This window comes from Dunckerocampus dactyliophorus, chromosome 2, assembly GCF_027744805.1.
Source record: "Dunckerocampus dactyliophorus isolate RoL2022-P2 chromosome 2, RoL_Ddac_1.1, whole genome shotgun sequence".
In the NCBI taxonomy this organism is placed as follows: domain Eukaryota; kingdom Metazoa; phylum Chordata; class Actinopteri; order Syngnathiformes; family Syngnathidae; genus Dunckerocampus; species Dunckerocampus dactyliophorus.
Window position 1 is genome coordinate 17,985,463 of NC_072820.1, and position 17,731 is coordinate 18,003,193.

Below are 17,731 nucleotides of genomic sequence, written 5' to 3' on the forward strand. Positions count from 1 at the left end.
GAATTAAGAGTGGGTCCTGTCACCAAGGGCAACCTGGTGCTTATTAATGAGCCGGTTGTGTGGTAGCGGTGGTCAATGGAAGGGATGTAATGGGGGTGTGTGCTGGAGGGGTGGCTGCTGATGCAGCAGTGCTGCCAGGGGTCAGGAAGAGGGAATGTGATGGATCCAACTGATCGCCCCGGTGAGGAAGTTTTGGGGCAAGGGGAGGAGGCCCATTCGTGAGGACGCTGAGAGGTCTCTTTGTGGCCGCGTCACTCAGATGGATTCAAGGTGACGACGGGAGGAAAAAAAGGAGAGGTCCCATTGTGAAAGACTGCATTCACAAAACACACTTTTCTCTTGCCTGCATGAGTAGTCAAGCCACAGGGAGTTCAGGGAACAACCAGTAACCACTACAGATAAAGACTTTACTGACTTTGTGGCTTATTTTGAATCGTTTGTGTGTTCATATTGTGAAAGGTGTCATTTATCATTAATAGCTGGTGAGAAGACGTGTCCTTTGACAACTCACACGAGTCAAATGAAGAGCGCTTTAAGTGTCAAGTGATAGTGGATGGTGTGAGTGTGCAGGGGTGGATTGGCCATTGGGAGTACCGGGAGTTTTCCCGGGGGAGCCGACCAAAAATGGGACGATGAACGGCCGTTTATTTATTTATTACTGGGCCTTATGGTTATGCTATATTAAATGGAAATTGATACATGCCAGGCACTAGGACCAAGCAGAAAACGGCTGCTCAAGTTGAAGCCTGTTTGCCAACAAGCTCATCAATTGGCTCTTTCCGTGTCTTGCTAACATGTGATTGCCCGTCCATGAGGGCTTGGATTTGCTCCTCGACGGTGTTTTGCTAGTTGGCCCGGGATTTCTGCCAAGTTGTGAACATGTTGGTCATTTGTTTAATATACAGGTTTTATTTACATTAATATTTTAATCTGTGTACGTACGTTTTTTTGGTGGGGAAAACCGAGGTGTGACTGTGGTTCAGAATGTTTGTTTAAAGGGTCCCTGACATGATTCATCAACTGTGCTTAAATATGTTATGTATTGTTTATAATTATGTTCTACATTGTTAGATTGTTGAAAACGAACGGTAAATTCTCAAAAATTACACCTATAGTTCATGGCGAAAGCCATGACGAACTAGCTCTCGCAGTTCAGCCTCATTTCCGAAAGTGACGCCGTCAGGGTACTTTCACTCAGGTAAACAAACATTGTGGTGTACGAGACATGGACACGAGGAAACACGAGTATGTTTGCAGTGATTATAGCAAAGATTTGGGTGATGTGTCAACAGTTTTTGAGGAGGAAGAAACATTAGGAGATTAAATATAGAACTTGCAGAACATGGACTTAAGCCTTAAGACATGGAGATGAAGCTTCGTTGCTTTCAAAACACAAAATGGTAAGTTTAATTACTTTAGAGTTGCTTATCCTGCTTGCTTATTGTTATAAATCGCCTATATAGCCTGTTTGATGTGGCCTCCACATATACAATCTAGAAACCTAGAAGTCTTGTCTGTAGTTATTTGACCTAGCAGAGAAAATGTTATTGAGAAAATCAGGAAAATCAGAGGCATCACTGGCCTTTACGTTCAGCGCAAAATAAGAGGTTTAGTCCAACTCTTGATGAATTCATTACTTCACCCACTGAAGCAACTCTTGTCTATTACGTGTACCTAAAGCAGTTACTTAGTCCAGTCATTGGAAATTCTGCATTCATTTTAGTGTACCGTGAGTGACAGAAACTAAACCCTAATATAATCCTGTGCCAAAATCTAAAGAAAACCAACCAGAATTTTTTGCTGCGTCCACAGGAAGTGGATTAAACCTTCCATTAGTATCACTTTCTCTAACCAGGCTCATCTTGTATTGTGAGGAGTGCTGCTTCCACTCCTGAAAATGGAACCTGACCCCTCCGTGAGCTCTCTCTGTCATCTGATAAGGGCCAATGTTTTGATAGTCTTGGCACGCTTAATGTGATCCAAGGCTCTCCTTTTACACCCTGTAACAAATACCAGTGTCCATACAACAACACTTTATGGCCCGGGACAAGGCCTGGTCAAGCAACGTTATAGACCTGGCATTAGATCTCAGTAAAAACAATCATCACCGCTAAAATAATCCAAATTTACCAGATTTATTTGGTGGTAGTCCATGTATCTACATAACATAACCCATGGTAAAATGGTTTCATTAACTTTTTGCGCCCCAATAGCACCATCTTGCCCTTACCATTGACCGCTGTTTGACCACGGCCCCTGACAGCTTTACTGTATGAAATAGAACACAGTTCAATATGGCTGTACTGAATAAGTCTATAAAGGCATTAGGGTCCTGTGTCTCTGTCTCTGTTGTCCCGAGCGAGGTGAACTGGCGTTCAACCCGTCAGTGTTGTAAAATGCAGATTGGGTTCACTGACAGGGCTTCGGTTTTATTGCACAGTCATGAACGGCATTGTAAAGCGTAGCACTACCCGACCGTCACTGTCATGCACTTATTATTCTCTCGCCTCTTGTCGCCAGGTAGGTTTTGTAGCAGGCTTAGATGAAATGCGACTTGAACTATGAACAAAAGCTTCTCCCTTCACACGATATACAGTACATTTGAAGTAACAGAAAAAAACAGTAATAGCATGTAAACTTTAAATAATTACCATCACATTATTGTCTCAAGATTATTTATATTTGTTATACCTTCACTCTCAGGCACTTATTATTCCCACACCTCTCATTGCCAGGTAGATTTTGAAGCAGGCTGAGATAAAATGTGACTTAAACCACAAAGAAAAATCCATGGCTTGACACAATATACAGTTTTTTAAGTAACAAAAAAAAAGTAAGAACTTAATCCCATTGGTGTTTTTCTGTTACGTGACCGTCTTCTTTTAAGTGGCTTCATTTTGCCTGACGTCAGTTGGCCTGGACCATTAAACGGCGCCAACCCCACTCTGTGGCTCACATTCAGTTTAAGGTTAAAAGCCGCGCCCTTAAACTCATCCAGGGCCAGAGTGTGTGGCAAGGTCGCCTCTCCAATCAGGCCAGTGTTAACACAAAGGCTGCCTGTCTCGCTGTGAATTAGAAGGTATACCCCCCCCCTTCCATTTCTTGCTCCCTCATCAGCCTTCCTGAGCTTTGCGCCCTTTCACACGCACCCCTCTCCCCATCTTCTCAGCCCTAATTTTGAAATGAGCTTTATAACTGGACAGTAAACTTCCAGTGGCTTAATGATGATGACTTCTTCATCTGTCCAAATGCTCCTTTTGTCCGCCCCCTCCTCAAGCCTCAGACCCTGCCCCCGTTCCTTCTGGCCACAGCAGGCCTTAAACCCTGCTTCACCCCAACTTTATAGTTCCACAGATAATCCCCCAGAACACACACACACACACCCTGAGGCTATTATCTTCACTGTGTCTCCTTGCCTCTCTCTTCTGTTGCTGTCGGCTTCAGCAATGGCATTCACTCGGAATGTTGGCCTTTGTTTGCCTGCTGGAAAGACACGAATGACCTTAGCTCATCTGCTATCCTCACTAGCGCCGATTTGCACTTCAGGGCCCAGCAGGTAGTCGACGGCAGGAGGAGGAGTGAACAGCCACAGGGCTTTTTATAAGGAAATTAGAGCCGTGGCCTGCCACCCGGATTGTGAGAGGAGCGTGTGACTCCTCACACTCTCTCTGAGACGCAAAAAGAGGATTTTCACTGCGGGAATTTTCACATGGCGGCTGTTTATGTTTTTGTTGGCATTTGTTTTGTGATCGAGTCTACGAGTGTTAATTAGCACCTCGCTCGCTGTACTTCCTCACCACCTGATGCTCATTCCTCATCTGTGGATTTGTCAGTTGAACCTCATCCGCCTCATGTTCCAGTGTCAGAGCCGCCATGTGTTGTCACAGCTGCTAGACACCACACCCCCACACACCCTCCCTCCAAATGCAATATGTTAGGAGCTATCCACACAGAAACATTTTCAGTATTTTATCGTTTCAGCCTCTCATCCACACGGGAACGGCGTTCTGGGTGACCTGAAATTGTATTTTTGAGAACGGCTTCCAGAGTGGGATAATCTGAAAACACCGGCTTGTCGTTACCTTGTACACAGGCAATACAAGAACGATGACGTCACCGACCCACGGCCGCCTCGTTGCCGTCATGTAACCAGAAGTGAGCTATAAGCCAACATAATATCTGAATATTTCGACTGACATAACTCACCCAAGTCGACATTCTCCTCATATTGTGTTGTCTTATACTCCATCATGGCTCACAGAAGTTATTCCACTTCTCGTAAGTCTAAAAGAGCTTTGAAAAGCGGAAGACGGCGGACTTATGTCTTTCTTATTCTATGGTTTGGTGTGTCACATGGTTCCACCTCCGTATTTGTTCGCAGTGCCTTGTGTATTACATCGTTTTCACTCAGTGATTCGTTCCCGTCTGCATACTTGGTGTGTATGCTAGCGGCCCTACCTCCACCCACTGAGACAAAGTATGACTGTATGACTGACAGAAGGGCTCACTCCGTTCATGCCGTTGTTCTATGCACACACAAACACGCCAAAGTACTGAAACCAGTGCAGTGAACTCTCTTCATGTCTGTTTTGGAGGCGAGAGACGCATGCAAATGGCAATATATAAAGGCCGGCAAAATTATCGAGTTATTGTGTGATTAATTTTCATTCATTTATTATTGTCCCAGGCCTAGTGCCCACAAGATTTTTTTTTTTTTTTAACGAGAAATCTTGTTTTATCACATTTTAATTTCGTCAGGTCTTGTGACACAAGATCTACTGAAACCTCTAGTAACTGAGCAAGGTTGAAATGTGCAATTGTTAAAGAGATGCAGTAAACCATTTGTACAAGTACAGTCAAACCTGTCTATAGCGGCCACTAAAGGGAAACGGCAAACGTGGCTGCTTTAGGCAGGCGGCCGTTATAGAATTTTGAATTTGTGCGCGCACATATTAACATGTCTGTGATTAGAAGCTTGTTGTGTTTGCAGATACATATAATTATACTGTTACATGTTTACCAGTAGAGGGCACTGTGGGACTGCGGAAAAAAGTTGTAAAGAACAACTAGGCTTGTTATTCTACACCACCCACAGAACAAAGCTGTGCAGAGTGTCATTACAGCTTTAGTTCATCGGGAAGTGACGGTGCGACGTCACGAGCAGGAGCGCTAGACTCAGTGCTAGCTGTGAGTGTCGAGAGAGTTGGGAAGTGTGTGGATGTTGGCGTGGATGTAAAGTCCTGCAGTGTTCTCCGCTGTTAATAAAGCGGTTAAAGTGCATCGGCGACGTGAGTCTCTCCTTCCTCACAACAAGGGGCATTACAGTATTGACACACATTGTGCACATTGTCTCACACCAGGAAATAAACGGTGTCACTGTCTGCAACGAGCTCCAAAGAAGACGGCTTTTTTTATGTGGAACAACTGACAGTTTGTGTGGATCTTGTGAATGATTGTGACTGAGCTAGGACTCAAGTAATCAAAGTCTACACACGACGACTTCATTGATTAAAAAACAAAACTTTTTTGTGCATGAAGCTTCTGCTTGAGTCAGCATTTTGGCCGCTACATGCGGTCAGATATTGACCAAGGGAGACAAAATGGGTGGCCGCTGGCCGCGTTAGACAGGGACCGCTATACACAGGGTCTATAACACGTAAATTTTCTGCGGGGGATTTTTCAGTGGCCGCTCTAGGCAGGTGGCCGTTCTATAAAGGTGGCCGCTAAGACTGGTTTGACTGTATATCTATATACTGTTTAAACACATATATATATATACTGTCATTTACATAACATATGTAGTACACACATGTATAAGATTTGTCTTTCATTATTATTAGTAGTATTAGTATTATGTTTTACCAGATAAAAAATATTGCCAAAATCAAGGGAGTAGTGTCTAAGCCAGATTTAGAGAGACTAATCCATGCTTTGTCTCCAGCAGGCTAGACGACTGTAACGGCCTTCTCACCGGGCTCTCTAAACGACCTGTAAAACAGCTGCAGTACATCCAGAAAGAATGCTGCTGCTCGAGTCCTGACTAGCAACAGGAAATATGACCATATTAATGCCGTACTCAGGTCTCTGCACTGGCTTCCTGTCGATCAGAGAATAATAGACTTTAAAACAGCTCTGCTTGTGTACAAGTGTTTTCATGGTCTTGCGCCAAAGTACATCTTTGACATGTTAGAGCCACGTATAGCAGCTCGGGCTCTGAGAAGCTCAGGGAGTGGTCTCCTGCAGGTGCCCAGAGTCAGGACTAAACATGGTGAGGCTGTGTTTCAGTTTTATGCTGCCAAAATGTGGAACAGTCTTCCAGAAGATGTGCGACAATCAACTTCGGCAATGCTCAAATCCAGGCTGAAAACACTTATATTCAACTGTGCATATGACAACTGAAAGTATTTGATCTGCACTCTTCATTTTTTATTTTTTGGTTTGATGGAATTTTATGTAATGATTTTAAAATGATTTTATGTTTTTATTGATGAATGATCTTATGAAGTGATTTTACCCTTCTTTTCTGTAAAGATTCAAGATTCAAGATTCAAGAGAGTTTTATTGTCATGTGCATGGTAAAACAACAGGTATACCATGCAATGAAAATCTTATTCTGTTCATTCTCCCAAGAAAAGAAAGAAAACACAAGAAAGAATAAGAACATAAGAAACAGTAAAGCACTTTGAATTACCTTGTGTATGAATTGTGCTCTATAAATAAACTTGCCTTTCTTTACCGTGCCTTCAAGTTACCAAATATGGTTGGTAATCTGCATCTTTAGCCAGATCTGCACCAACATGTTTTTTTTTGGGTTGATTGACAGGGAGAAATCAAATTATTCTACTGCTTTATAATTCTGTTGCCTGTATAATTTAAATTACCAAATATGGTTCCTTGCCTTAAAAATGATAAACTACAGTAATTAGGTAATTAGCCAATCAAGAGCTGGGATACTTGGGTGGGTGTGGGGGGAGGTTTAGGGGTGTGCCTTTTCTGTACTCATTGCACAAAGCAAGGACCATAAAGACATGCTTGGATGTGTTTGCCTTGGAAGAAGGTTTGGGATGAGCTAGAAACAAGATGGTGACCTCTAACCTCATAAATGAACAAAAACGTGTAGATTTCTATTGCCTGTAGGTCAAATGGCCAGTTGTCCCAACACTTTTGTGTGTTTTTGTGCCAAGTGTCAACTGTAAAAATCTAGATTCAAAATCTAATCTAAAGTCGTCCATTGGGCAGCTGCCGAGTCAGCTAAAAAGCAAAACCTCAGTGTTCCCCTGGGAATCCCAGAGAGGAAGACCCTTTTCTACCCCTCCTCCCTCCCAGAACCCACTGGATGTCATGTGACTCATCATTCCTCAGGTGGTGGCAGAGATACTTCCCCTTTGTGCGGGACTTAAGCCGGGGCTCAATGCAGTGTTGAGGGATGGCTTTAGGGGTGGGAAGCCATTCAATCTGCACTCTTTTGTTTTTTTTCCGCCGCGTCCTTTGACAGCGGGCTTACTCATTATCTCCGCTTTAAATGGCCTATTTAGGATGGGGGTGGCATGTCAAAGTCAGGGACTGGCATATAAATCACACCTGACAGCTCTTTTCCCATAGCTTGAACTTGGTTATGGCTGCAAATTATGCACGCGATTCACTTCACTTTTTTTCCCATCTGAAGATGCTGGCCTGTTTGCCATGTGTGGTCTAAGCACGCAGCGGCCAGACAAATTTCACAGTCAAACTCAAGCCGGCTGTTTGGACAACTGTGGGTAAAAAGGAGCATGTGAATGCCCCCCACGCCAAGGCCCTAATGGAGGCAGCGATTGACTCACTTGGGTCTTTACAGCTGTCCCGTCACACTGACTTTGCCTCGTATAACCATTGGAGGGGAGGTGAGAAGAGCTGGACACAACTTGATTAAAACAACGCTGTCTGTGGTAAGTAATGAACTGGAACAGCAGGCTAACAGCTCAGCCAATCATAATCTCGCATAGGTTATCGATTAAAGAATGTTCCTGACGAAAACAATCCAATCTGTATCCAGTTCTTCCCTTTCAGTCATTTCTGCTAATGGTTGTCATGTAAATGTAAATATTGGCATGAAGTGACAGTGAATTCAAGTTCTGTTTACCTGACAAATTCTTTACTTGCCGCTCATTAGAGGACAAGAAAACACACAGAAAGTTCTTTGTGTTCATTTTCTAAAATCTCCTGTTCTTCAGGTGTGTTTTATTCATAACAAAAGACACTTTTGAGGCACATGAGCAAGCATTTTGGGGACGGAGGCAAGGAAAAACCCCTCTCTAAAGGAAGAAAGCGCAAACAGACTTAGCATAAGGTTGAAAAAATAATGCCCTGTTTAACTTGGCTATTCAGAGCATTTCTTTAAAGCTTCAAAATTGTTGCTACTTAGCAGGATTGCAATAAAAATTGCTCAACTGATTTTTTTTTATTTTGCTACATCAGTGTAACTACTAAATTATGACACAGTGGATCCCCACATATTTGCTACCCTGCAAATTAGCATATTTTTGGTCCCAAAAAAAAATGTTTTGTATTTTTTTCATCCGAAAGTAAGTAGGCATTTTTTTCCCACAGAAAAGTCGGTATTAGTTTATAAATACAAAGCAAAATGTACAGCATACACGTACTATTGTGAGAAAGCCCCCAATTTTTCTTTGTGCTTCACTGACAATGTTGTTTTGTCAAGTGCTGAGATTTCGCGTTTGGTTTTCCGGTCCTTGAACGTACCATAGTTGTGTGCTTATTGCCAAAAAGATGTCTCGGTTTTCGTACACTGTTGCAGTTAACATACGGCCACACAGTGTACCTAACAAACCAGTCCAGGGGTCGACATCCTCCCTTTGCCAAGCTCTGTGATTTTTTTTTTTTACCAAAGTGGAGGACATGTTCATTTTCAAAAGGAGTTTAAAATATCCGACTCACCGCAAATCCATGAATGAATCTTGATTGCATTCTGACTGCTGATTGGATGAGCAAGGGAAAGGACAGGGGGGCCAGTGTGTGCAGTGAGACAAGAAGACGTCATGTTGAGTGTACTACCCCCACAGTAAGCTATCCATAACCATGAATATCCCCCTAAAAAGAAAACTCTCTGAAGAAAATAAAAAGTTAAATTCTGAGTGGACATATTCCTTTGCCTTCACTGCCAATGACGGTGACTTACCCGCGTGCTTGATGTTTGGCGAGAAATTAGCTAACAAAAAGTGTAATGTTGAAGGCATCTTCAAAACAAGCTTTTTAGGAAAAGTACCTAGCTGCAAATGGGCGTAAGAGAATGATTTTGAAACAACTACGGAAGGTTGAGCACAGCAAACATACTTTCAAGAAGTGGATGAACGCTCCAACTACAGCTGCTGGTGTAGCTACACATGAGATCGTAAGGAGGAGGAAGCCGTTCACAGATGGAGAATACATGAATGAATCGTTCATAAAATTATCAGCACATCTATTCTCTGAATATAAAAATAACCAGGAAATTCCTCTCAGTCAAGGACAGGACCAATAGAATGGCAACAAACTTCACCAGTAGGCAAACTGATGACATTAATTCAGCGCAAGCATATTCAATTGCCTGTGATGAGTCAAGTCACATAAATGATATTGAGCAGACAGCACTGATATGCAGACAAATGAACTGCGGTAGGCTTTTTAACGTTGACGTTGACTGAACTTTTGTTTTAATTTTACACAACTACAGGAACAACTCCTGAGACTGACATAGTTCAGCGTTTAAGTTATTTCAAAGTGCACCTACACATTCACTCTGCACTTCTGTTAGTTGAATTATGTTGTCGAAAGAGGTAAAATTGAAAAAAGTTTACAACGTTTAAAAGTTTAGAAGCTGTGTAATGTTTTGCAGCTTCAGGCTATCTTTCTTTACTGGAAGAGGAGGCAAAATGGCTTTTTTGATGGTAAGGTTGCTGACCCTTGAACAAGTCCGTTTGCCCAGATATCATTGGAGTGCCTGTACAAACGCCATTCCGTTTGTTTGGCTACGTTAGCACAAGCTTTGACAGTCAATCCGGCCTCAAAACTTACAGTGTGTTGAACACAAATTAATATATAATCACTGATTATATCAGGCAAGCAGTGTACATTATGTAGACGTGGCTTGGAGAAATGCCTTCTTTCACTTGCTAGCCTATAGAGCTAGCCTGACGACCAGGCTAAAGGCTACACTGTGAGTCGATCATCTTACATTATCATACATTAGTGGTGAGTACCAGTACATTTCATCATTTAAAATGTGTTTAATAAGTGTCGGAGGGATATTTAAAGCTTCAACTTGGATTGTGTTGCAAGTGAACAATGACAATTGAAGCGAGAAAGGGAGAGTTATGGAGCTGAATCTCATTTAGTAATCACAGCAGTGGCAGTGGGGAAGCAAGCCGTGTGTCAAAATTTGATTTTTTTATTGGCGTCTCAATTACTTGCTTTTTTCTCCATTCGCTGGTGGTCCTGAAACATAAACCTAATAATAATATATCTACTGTATTGGGATATATTTTTGACAAAGTTTTTACTGCAGTTTGTGAGCAGGAATTACATTAGTGTTAGAAATAATAAAGTGAATACATTTATCAGAGAGCTCTTGTTGATTGGCAGATTTGTCTTTGCCTATAATGACAGCTAATGATAGTTTCAATTATTTATTTTTTACCAGTGTTGGAAACGAGAAAACAAAGTGTTTTTTTACATAATGATTCTGCAAAATGTTGTAAACTAGGAAACTAGATTTATTTGTGTCGCTTCTGATTTTTCCCTACGTGCTTCATTTTTTTTTTTTTGCTGTTTCTTTTCTCAATGCTAGAAAATGAGGAAAACAGGTGCACATCCAAGGTTTTTTTTTAAATGAGATCATCCGTGTTGCAAACTACAAAACAAGGAAATCTGCATGCATGTTTCACATTTCTACCGTAGCCAAGGACGTTTTATCATTATTATGTTATCTTATGCTTGCGGGATTTTGCAAAAAAAGAGTTTTTGTTCCACTTTTGTTTGTAATGACAAAATTCAGTCATATGCAGGAGGTGTGTATCTGTGAAGGTCTAAAGTTTGGTTTGGCCTTGGTGGAGTTCCAGGCTCTACTGAGTGTTATTCTATAGTTTTTTTTGACGCTGCATTGCATAATCTGTGGAAGAGTGAGCGCGCTGACATTTTAAAGTAAATCATAATAAGCGTGGACTATTTCCTTGAAATCCCTGAATATCGCCGCAAGATCATGTAAATCCCGCACATAAATTGCCGCCTGTTGTTGCTTGGGCTTTTTTCCGTTTATTTATTTTGGCCAGATGAGTCCTCGGTATTTATAGCAGGAGTAAAAGCCCTGCACCCCCGGGTCAATCCCAGGCAAGGCCACGATGACAAAATGCTGCATCTGACCTGACATTCCAGCTGCTGATAGATTCTCTTGCCTCTTGCCCCCACACCTAAAAGGAGGGAGGCTGGGGGCTAATTGATTCAAAGTCAACCCCCTTCCCTGCATCTCTTGAGGAGAAAATTAAAACACAGTCGCCCACACTGGATGTCATGGCGTGCTGGGGGTCACGCGTGGCAGACCGCCGCTATGATAAGGGCCCCTCTCTTTTTCTCTTTTTCTTCCACATACACACACCCCTTTCCCTCCTCTCCATCTCTCCATCCACGCTGCCTCCCTCCTCGGAGCATCTGTCACCATAGGGGGTCATCAGGCCCGAGATGAATGGGCCCCTGGTGGATTGTCCGCCTCCTCCTTGGCAAATGGCACAGGACAGAGGAAGGCACAGAGGGTGGAGGGGTGGAGGTGGGAGATAGGAGGAGGACGACGGGGGAGGGTCTATGTGTTTGTTTGCATGCAAGCAAGAGAGAGAGTGAGAGAGGAAGAGGAGGAGGCTGTGGGATGATTCCCATTGCTTGCCTGCCTGACTGTGACTGTGTGTGTGTGTGTGTGTGTGTGTGTGTGTGTGTGTAGTGTGAGAGATGACTGAGGTGAGTGGACACACACAGCAGCAGCAGCAGCGAGCAGGGACGCCCCAACACATGCTGCCTGGACTTCTACCAAGGACTTTACTCCCGAAGATGGACTAACCTTTGGGGACAAAAGCACATTGGGATTTACCACATTTTGGGATTTCTAAAGAGTTGGAGGAAGTCATGGAAGGTAGAGAAGAAGCAGCTTTTTATTTATTTGTGGTTATTATTCGTATTAACTTGCTGCAGCGTTAATGAGAGAGGCTTTTAGCACCTCATTTACAGAATGTGGAGAGATGTTTGTCCATTTTTTGCATACCTCCCATCCCCCTTTTTTCTCCTGTCTTTTCTAATGTTAAGAGCTGCTCTTTCCTGCTTTTCACATAACAATGAGCTGAGAAGCAGTCCCAATGCTCATGTCTTTTTATTTAATATATATGCAGGCTTGTTGCATGTTTAACTGCACCATAAGCCACTGGACCTACTTTAAATAATATATTTCTATGTCAAATTTATATAAAATATGTAAAAAATAAAATAAAAAAGGTGGTGGTTTGTAATGCTGAGGCAGGCTGCAAATGAATTGAATTCAGCCTCTCAGCCTCTGCTTTAATGTAATTACATGGGAGAAACAAAAGAGGACTGCTTGCAAAGAGAAGAAGGATACTAAGTTGTTGGATTCAAAGATTATTTTATAGTTTGTTTGTTTTTTTTAATTTATCTGGATTAAGGGTTACACTATTTAATTTAAAAAACATGTCATGTTGAGTTTCACACTTAAACATCACTATTAATCTCCTTTTAAATTATAAACAAAACCCTGCTAAAAATGTGCAAATTGATTTGCATTTTTTAAAATTATTTTACAACAATGCATTTTTGTATGCCTCATAATGTCCAGGTGTGTCACAAATGCATTTTTAAATTATTTTTTATTATTTTTACTATTTTAGTAATTAGATTTTTATTTTAAAAATTAGTTTTGTAATCAATCGTGATGTTTGATTATGTGTTTGTTACAGAAAACCATTAAATTAAAAATAAAAGTGAATGCCACCAAGGTTTTGGGCAAACTCAAATCAATTATTGCGATAAGACTATATTTCAAATGAAATAACACAACAAAATATTAAATGAAGCTTAAATTGAGCTGAAATGAAAATAGTGACACTATTGCCTGCAGGTAATCAAAAGTTTAAAGATAGAAGGGGAAGACAACACTTTTTTTGACCGAAAATAAAATGTTTTATTAAAACTCTAATGAAAGAACATGGTCTGATACTGATACAAATGGACAATATTACATAACCATGCTGTTAGTTGGTTCATTTATTAAGCAATGCTGTTGTGGTCCTAAGCACAGTTCATCCTGAAGTCATTACTGGAAAAACTGGACGCTTTGAAGCGCCTTGGGGCAAGGCTCGTATCGGCTCTTTCGATTTTATGGCTTGCTCATCTGTTGGAGACATTTACGTGTCCTTGTGAGATGCCAAAATATTTCCAGACTCTGCCCTCTGAGGATTGTGGTGTTTTGTAGTTGCTTGAACTTGCATTTATTGGCCGAGCAAGGACAATAATCCTGGCTTCTCATGTCTTTTGTCAGCAATTGACTGACTAAAAGGAGCTTCCTGGATGACACATTGACTTCTTTTAACGCCTGCCTTTGATTGGCTGTATCAAGCTGGCTAATCATTCACAACACCCGCTCCAGTGTGCTGGGTAAAAATGCAAAAGTAGCTTGTGTACACTGGCTGTTTGCAGGACTTGGACCCCAGAGCAGACACTCGCCTGCAGTGCACACTCACCAGTGATGATGGGGTCAATTGTGACAGTCGGCTTGGGGGGGGAACTTTGCTTTGTTTTATATCAGCGCCTGAGTGGTTAAACAATACTCCGTCGAGGGGTCAAAGTAGCGCAATAGGTTGATTGTGTGCAGCCACACAAGCTAAACCATCCTATAGCGTTTAGCCCTTAGGGGAGGGTGAGGTATCACATAGCATCTCCTTAACCCCTTGAGTACAAAAGTCCTGGCTGTCGTGTTTGCAAATGCACGCATTCATTGTTCTATGGACCACCTTGTTGCATGCAAACCCTGTAACAATATGTTTATATGAGCTGGTTGTAATATTTTGTTCCTCCCATGTATAAGTTTATTTTCACTATTGTATGTGAGCTAATGTGCAGTGTGTGTGTGTGTGTGTCTGTGTGTGTGTTGTCCCTCACACGTCGGTGCTCAGAGTGAGATGTCTTCACTGAAGCGCTGAGCGGTGGTGACCCAGCATGTAGCGGAGGAACAAGTCCCTTCACGCCTGCCAAGAATCTGACCACGTGAGTCGCCTTGTTCGTAAAGTGACCATGAATAGATGGATGGATGGCCATTGGAGCACACTGTCTTAGTGGCCTCTAAACTAAGACAACAAGACACTAGGAAACACTCAACGCCTTGTTTAAACAGCAGGCTAAACCAACTTTACAAAATAAAGTCAAGCCTACTTATTTCTGTCGAGGAATATGAGCGTGTCAGCATTCTAAAGTCAGTCCAGGTACCTCAAACGCGCCCTCAGCTTACAGAATTTGAGCAGATGCATGCAATTTTTCCAGCCTGAGGAACCATGTCCCATTCACTTCCCACTTTCCAGTGATGCTGATGTAATGTTCAGTATACAAAAATTGCAAACATGGTGATGGGGTAACTTCGCCACCTACATTCGCTCAATTTACCACTCTCAATTGTACATACATTGTATTGCATTTACAATAAATAATGTAAAGGTATTGGTGTCGTAACTTTGCCAGCTAGGGGAACACTAGTGGGGGAACCCTTTCCTGTACTCCTTGCCGTCCTGGGGAGCCCCACTCCACTCACTTGGTGGAGCTATACTGCAGAATTTACAATGAACGAAGAATACAGTATGTACTTGTGACCTAACTTTGCCTTTGTCTTTGGAAGCTTGCCCCGCTCGTCTGGCTATAATGGTCCGAAACCAAACCTGGCTGTGTCTTTACTTTGCATTAGCATATGGTGTTGCTGGTTTCGCAACAGATGATGTACTTCCTCTTGTGATGTCTTCTGCAAACAGTTTAGGCTGCAAACCAGCTGGCCTTGAAATACTTGCACCCTCTGCTGGTTGCTCCCAAGTTTCTTGGTCCATCCTGAGCAGTGAGCTGCTCCTGCTGCAATTTTAGCTGAAAAAATATTGCTCCTCTCATGTTTTCTCCCTGCTGCAGCTCTGATTTAACAAGCCTGCTGTGCCTACGGGGTCACATTCATGCAATCTGTCGCTTCCCGGAAGCAGGAGAACGGTCTTGACTGCTCCTCTGATCGGCTGACATCAAACACCCTTCCCTCCCTTTTGTGTCTTCCACCGCTGTTAGTCTTTGAAGCGCCTCTCTGCTGTAAATTCGTGATCCATTAAATGGCGACCATCGTTTCACCTGAAAAGCACCCGTTCGCTTCAGCCACCAACCGAGTGACATCTCAGAAACATCCGTTGGCGCGACCTCTGCCACAGTGACGCTTTTGTTTTAAAACACGCAGGTGATAAAAGGTCGCGGTGCATGTTCATCGAGGTTAATGACAAATCTGTCCACTGAGGCTTGAGGGTCAGCTGGGGCCAAACAGGCCTCCGGAGCCTTCTTTTGACTTGACAATTGAGCAGACAGTGGCTGCTTAAAAAACACCCTCGGGCCCTCATTTTCTTTCTTTCTTTTTAGCCCATCTGTCTTTGTCTCCATGTGCAGCCACCTTCCTGCATCAGTTAAGCAAGAAAATACTGTAGCATGGTTCTGTTAAGCTGCTTATCTCTCTGACAGGACAATCAGCCACTGTTAATCTCGTCTTTTGTCTGGCCTGCTCAGATTCCTCCCCAGGTTGACTCTTAGGTAAACGCAGGGAGAACTGTCCAGGCGTGGGCAGAGGGACTTGTCAAAAATTTAAAATATCTGCGTGAGCTTAACTATTCGCTACCAGGTGACAATTGGCTGACGTGGTCCTTGTATGTTATGAACAAAAAGCAACATTTTTATGAAGCTTTAATTTTTATTATGTAAAGTGTTGTTAAATCTAAGGGAGTTTAAAATGAGGAAGGAGTGTGCCAATTTCAAATAATATGTATCATAATTCATTAATATGCCTCGATTGCAACATTTAGAAAACATATTGTGAATTTGATCCCTTTATTGTAAAACTTGCTCTTGAGATGTCACAGAAATAATACTGGACTTCTCAGGTTTTTGTTTGTATATTGAAAAAAGACTCAAATTATCAATGAATGCTAAGGAAGATATAATAAATAGTTACAGTAATATTTCAAAAATACCACTATTTAATTGTTTAAGAAATACTTAAAGATATAGCTGGCATTAAATTAACTACAATTAGAAAATAGGTTATGAGGTATACTTTACAATCGAGGTCTGATACAAAAGCTGTATGCTCTCAGCATGATGCAATGCATTTCTACAAGTTAAATGAACCTAGATAAATAAAACTGACATTGTCAGTGAAGTATAGGATCAGTATTATTATCTTTATCAAATCAAAGTTTTATTGATATCACATTTTTTTAAACAAGTCTTGTATTAGATTTCATTAGCATGTGCGCGAGGTACTCTCATTTTTGTAAATAATGGGGGTTTGAAATTTCACACGTATTTTTAGTGGAGCACATGTTGAGGATGCCACCAAAGAGGCCCACACACAAGACCTGACAGATGTCCAAGAGTGGACTCCCTTTAGGGAGGGAGGGAGTGCAGCACTGTGAACATTAGCAGAAAGAGCTGAGATATCCTTGACCATAGCTTTGTCCATTATGTGGAAGTGGTCGTCTACCAGCACGCATTTCTAATGTCATCTAGAAATGTATCTTTTACTCCTCAGATCATGGGAAACTCATATGCCGGGCAGCTGAAGTCGACTCGATTCGAAGAGGCTCTCCACAACTCTATCGAGGCGTCTCTGCGCTCCAGCAGCGGCGATCCACAGCCCATCTTTACGCAGCTCTACCTGAAGCCGGAGCCGTATCCCGGCAACATGGAGGGTCAGTGGTGTACTGTCGGAAAGATGGAAAGATGAAGAATGCCATTTAGTTCCATGCTCTCACAGGAAGGATGCTATCAGTCTTTCAAAAATCTGCTATCATCATTAATCTTCTACCAGATGTGAAGCCAAAAGATGACCTCCACGGTGGCGAGCTGCCCGGCCATGAACTCCTGAACAGCCACTCCTCCAATGACCTAGAGGAGCCGGAGGAGGAGGACGAGGACAGCAACAGCCCCCCGCTTCCCTACCTGCAGGCCCCCGCACCAGACGGCTGCTGTACGCTAGATGGTAATCCACCCAAATCAGAAGGCCTTTTTACAATAGGCTGTCTCCTCTTTATGTAACCTTTCAGCCTTTATAAGTATTGGTACATTACATATCCGTGGCTTAAGGTACCAAATATGGTTCCTTTGCTGACACACAAGGTAGCAAATATGGTTCATGTTACATATGGAGACGAATATATTGGCTCTGATACCACAGCTGCTTCTCATCCTGATCAAAATGAGAGGAATTCAAATAAATGAACATGTCCTACTCAGGGTTCTGCCAGGCTGGCAAGGATCTCCGTCTGGTCTCCCTGGCAACGGAGCCTATTGATGTGCCAACGGGCTTCGAGCTGGTCGGCGCCAAGTCCCCCAGCGTCCCCGAGCACATTCTGGTGTGTGCCGTGGACCGCCGCTTTTTGCCGGACGAGAACGGGAAAAATGCACTTTTAGGTCAGAGTGT

General features: G+C 42.5%; 1 protein-coding gene across 5 annotated transcripts in view; it reads left to right on the plus strand.

Annotated features, from left to right (window-relative positions):
• greb1l (GREB1 like retinoic acid receptor coactivator) overlaps positions 1-17,731 on the plus strand; it is a 59,501-nt gene that overhangs the window by 15,313 nt on the left and 26,457 nt on the right. For all 5 annotated transcript variants that reach the window (XM_054766516.1, XM_054766515.1, XM_054766517.1 and 2 more), the window contains exons 2-6: positions 11,963-12,151; positions 14,199-14,289; positions 16,841-17,000; positions 17,120-17,290; positions 17,545-17,721. In XM_054766516.1, coding sequence (XP_054622491.1) covers positions 16,844-17,000; positions 17,120-17,290; positions 17,545-17,721 — 505 coding nt within the window. In that variant the 5' untranslated portion in view covers positions 11,963-12,151; positions 14,199-14,289; positions 16,841-16,843. The remainder of the gene's footprint in view (positions 1-11,962; positions 12,152-14,198; positions 14,290-16,840; positions 17,001-17,119; positions 17,291-17,544; positions 17,722-17,731) is intronic.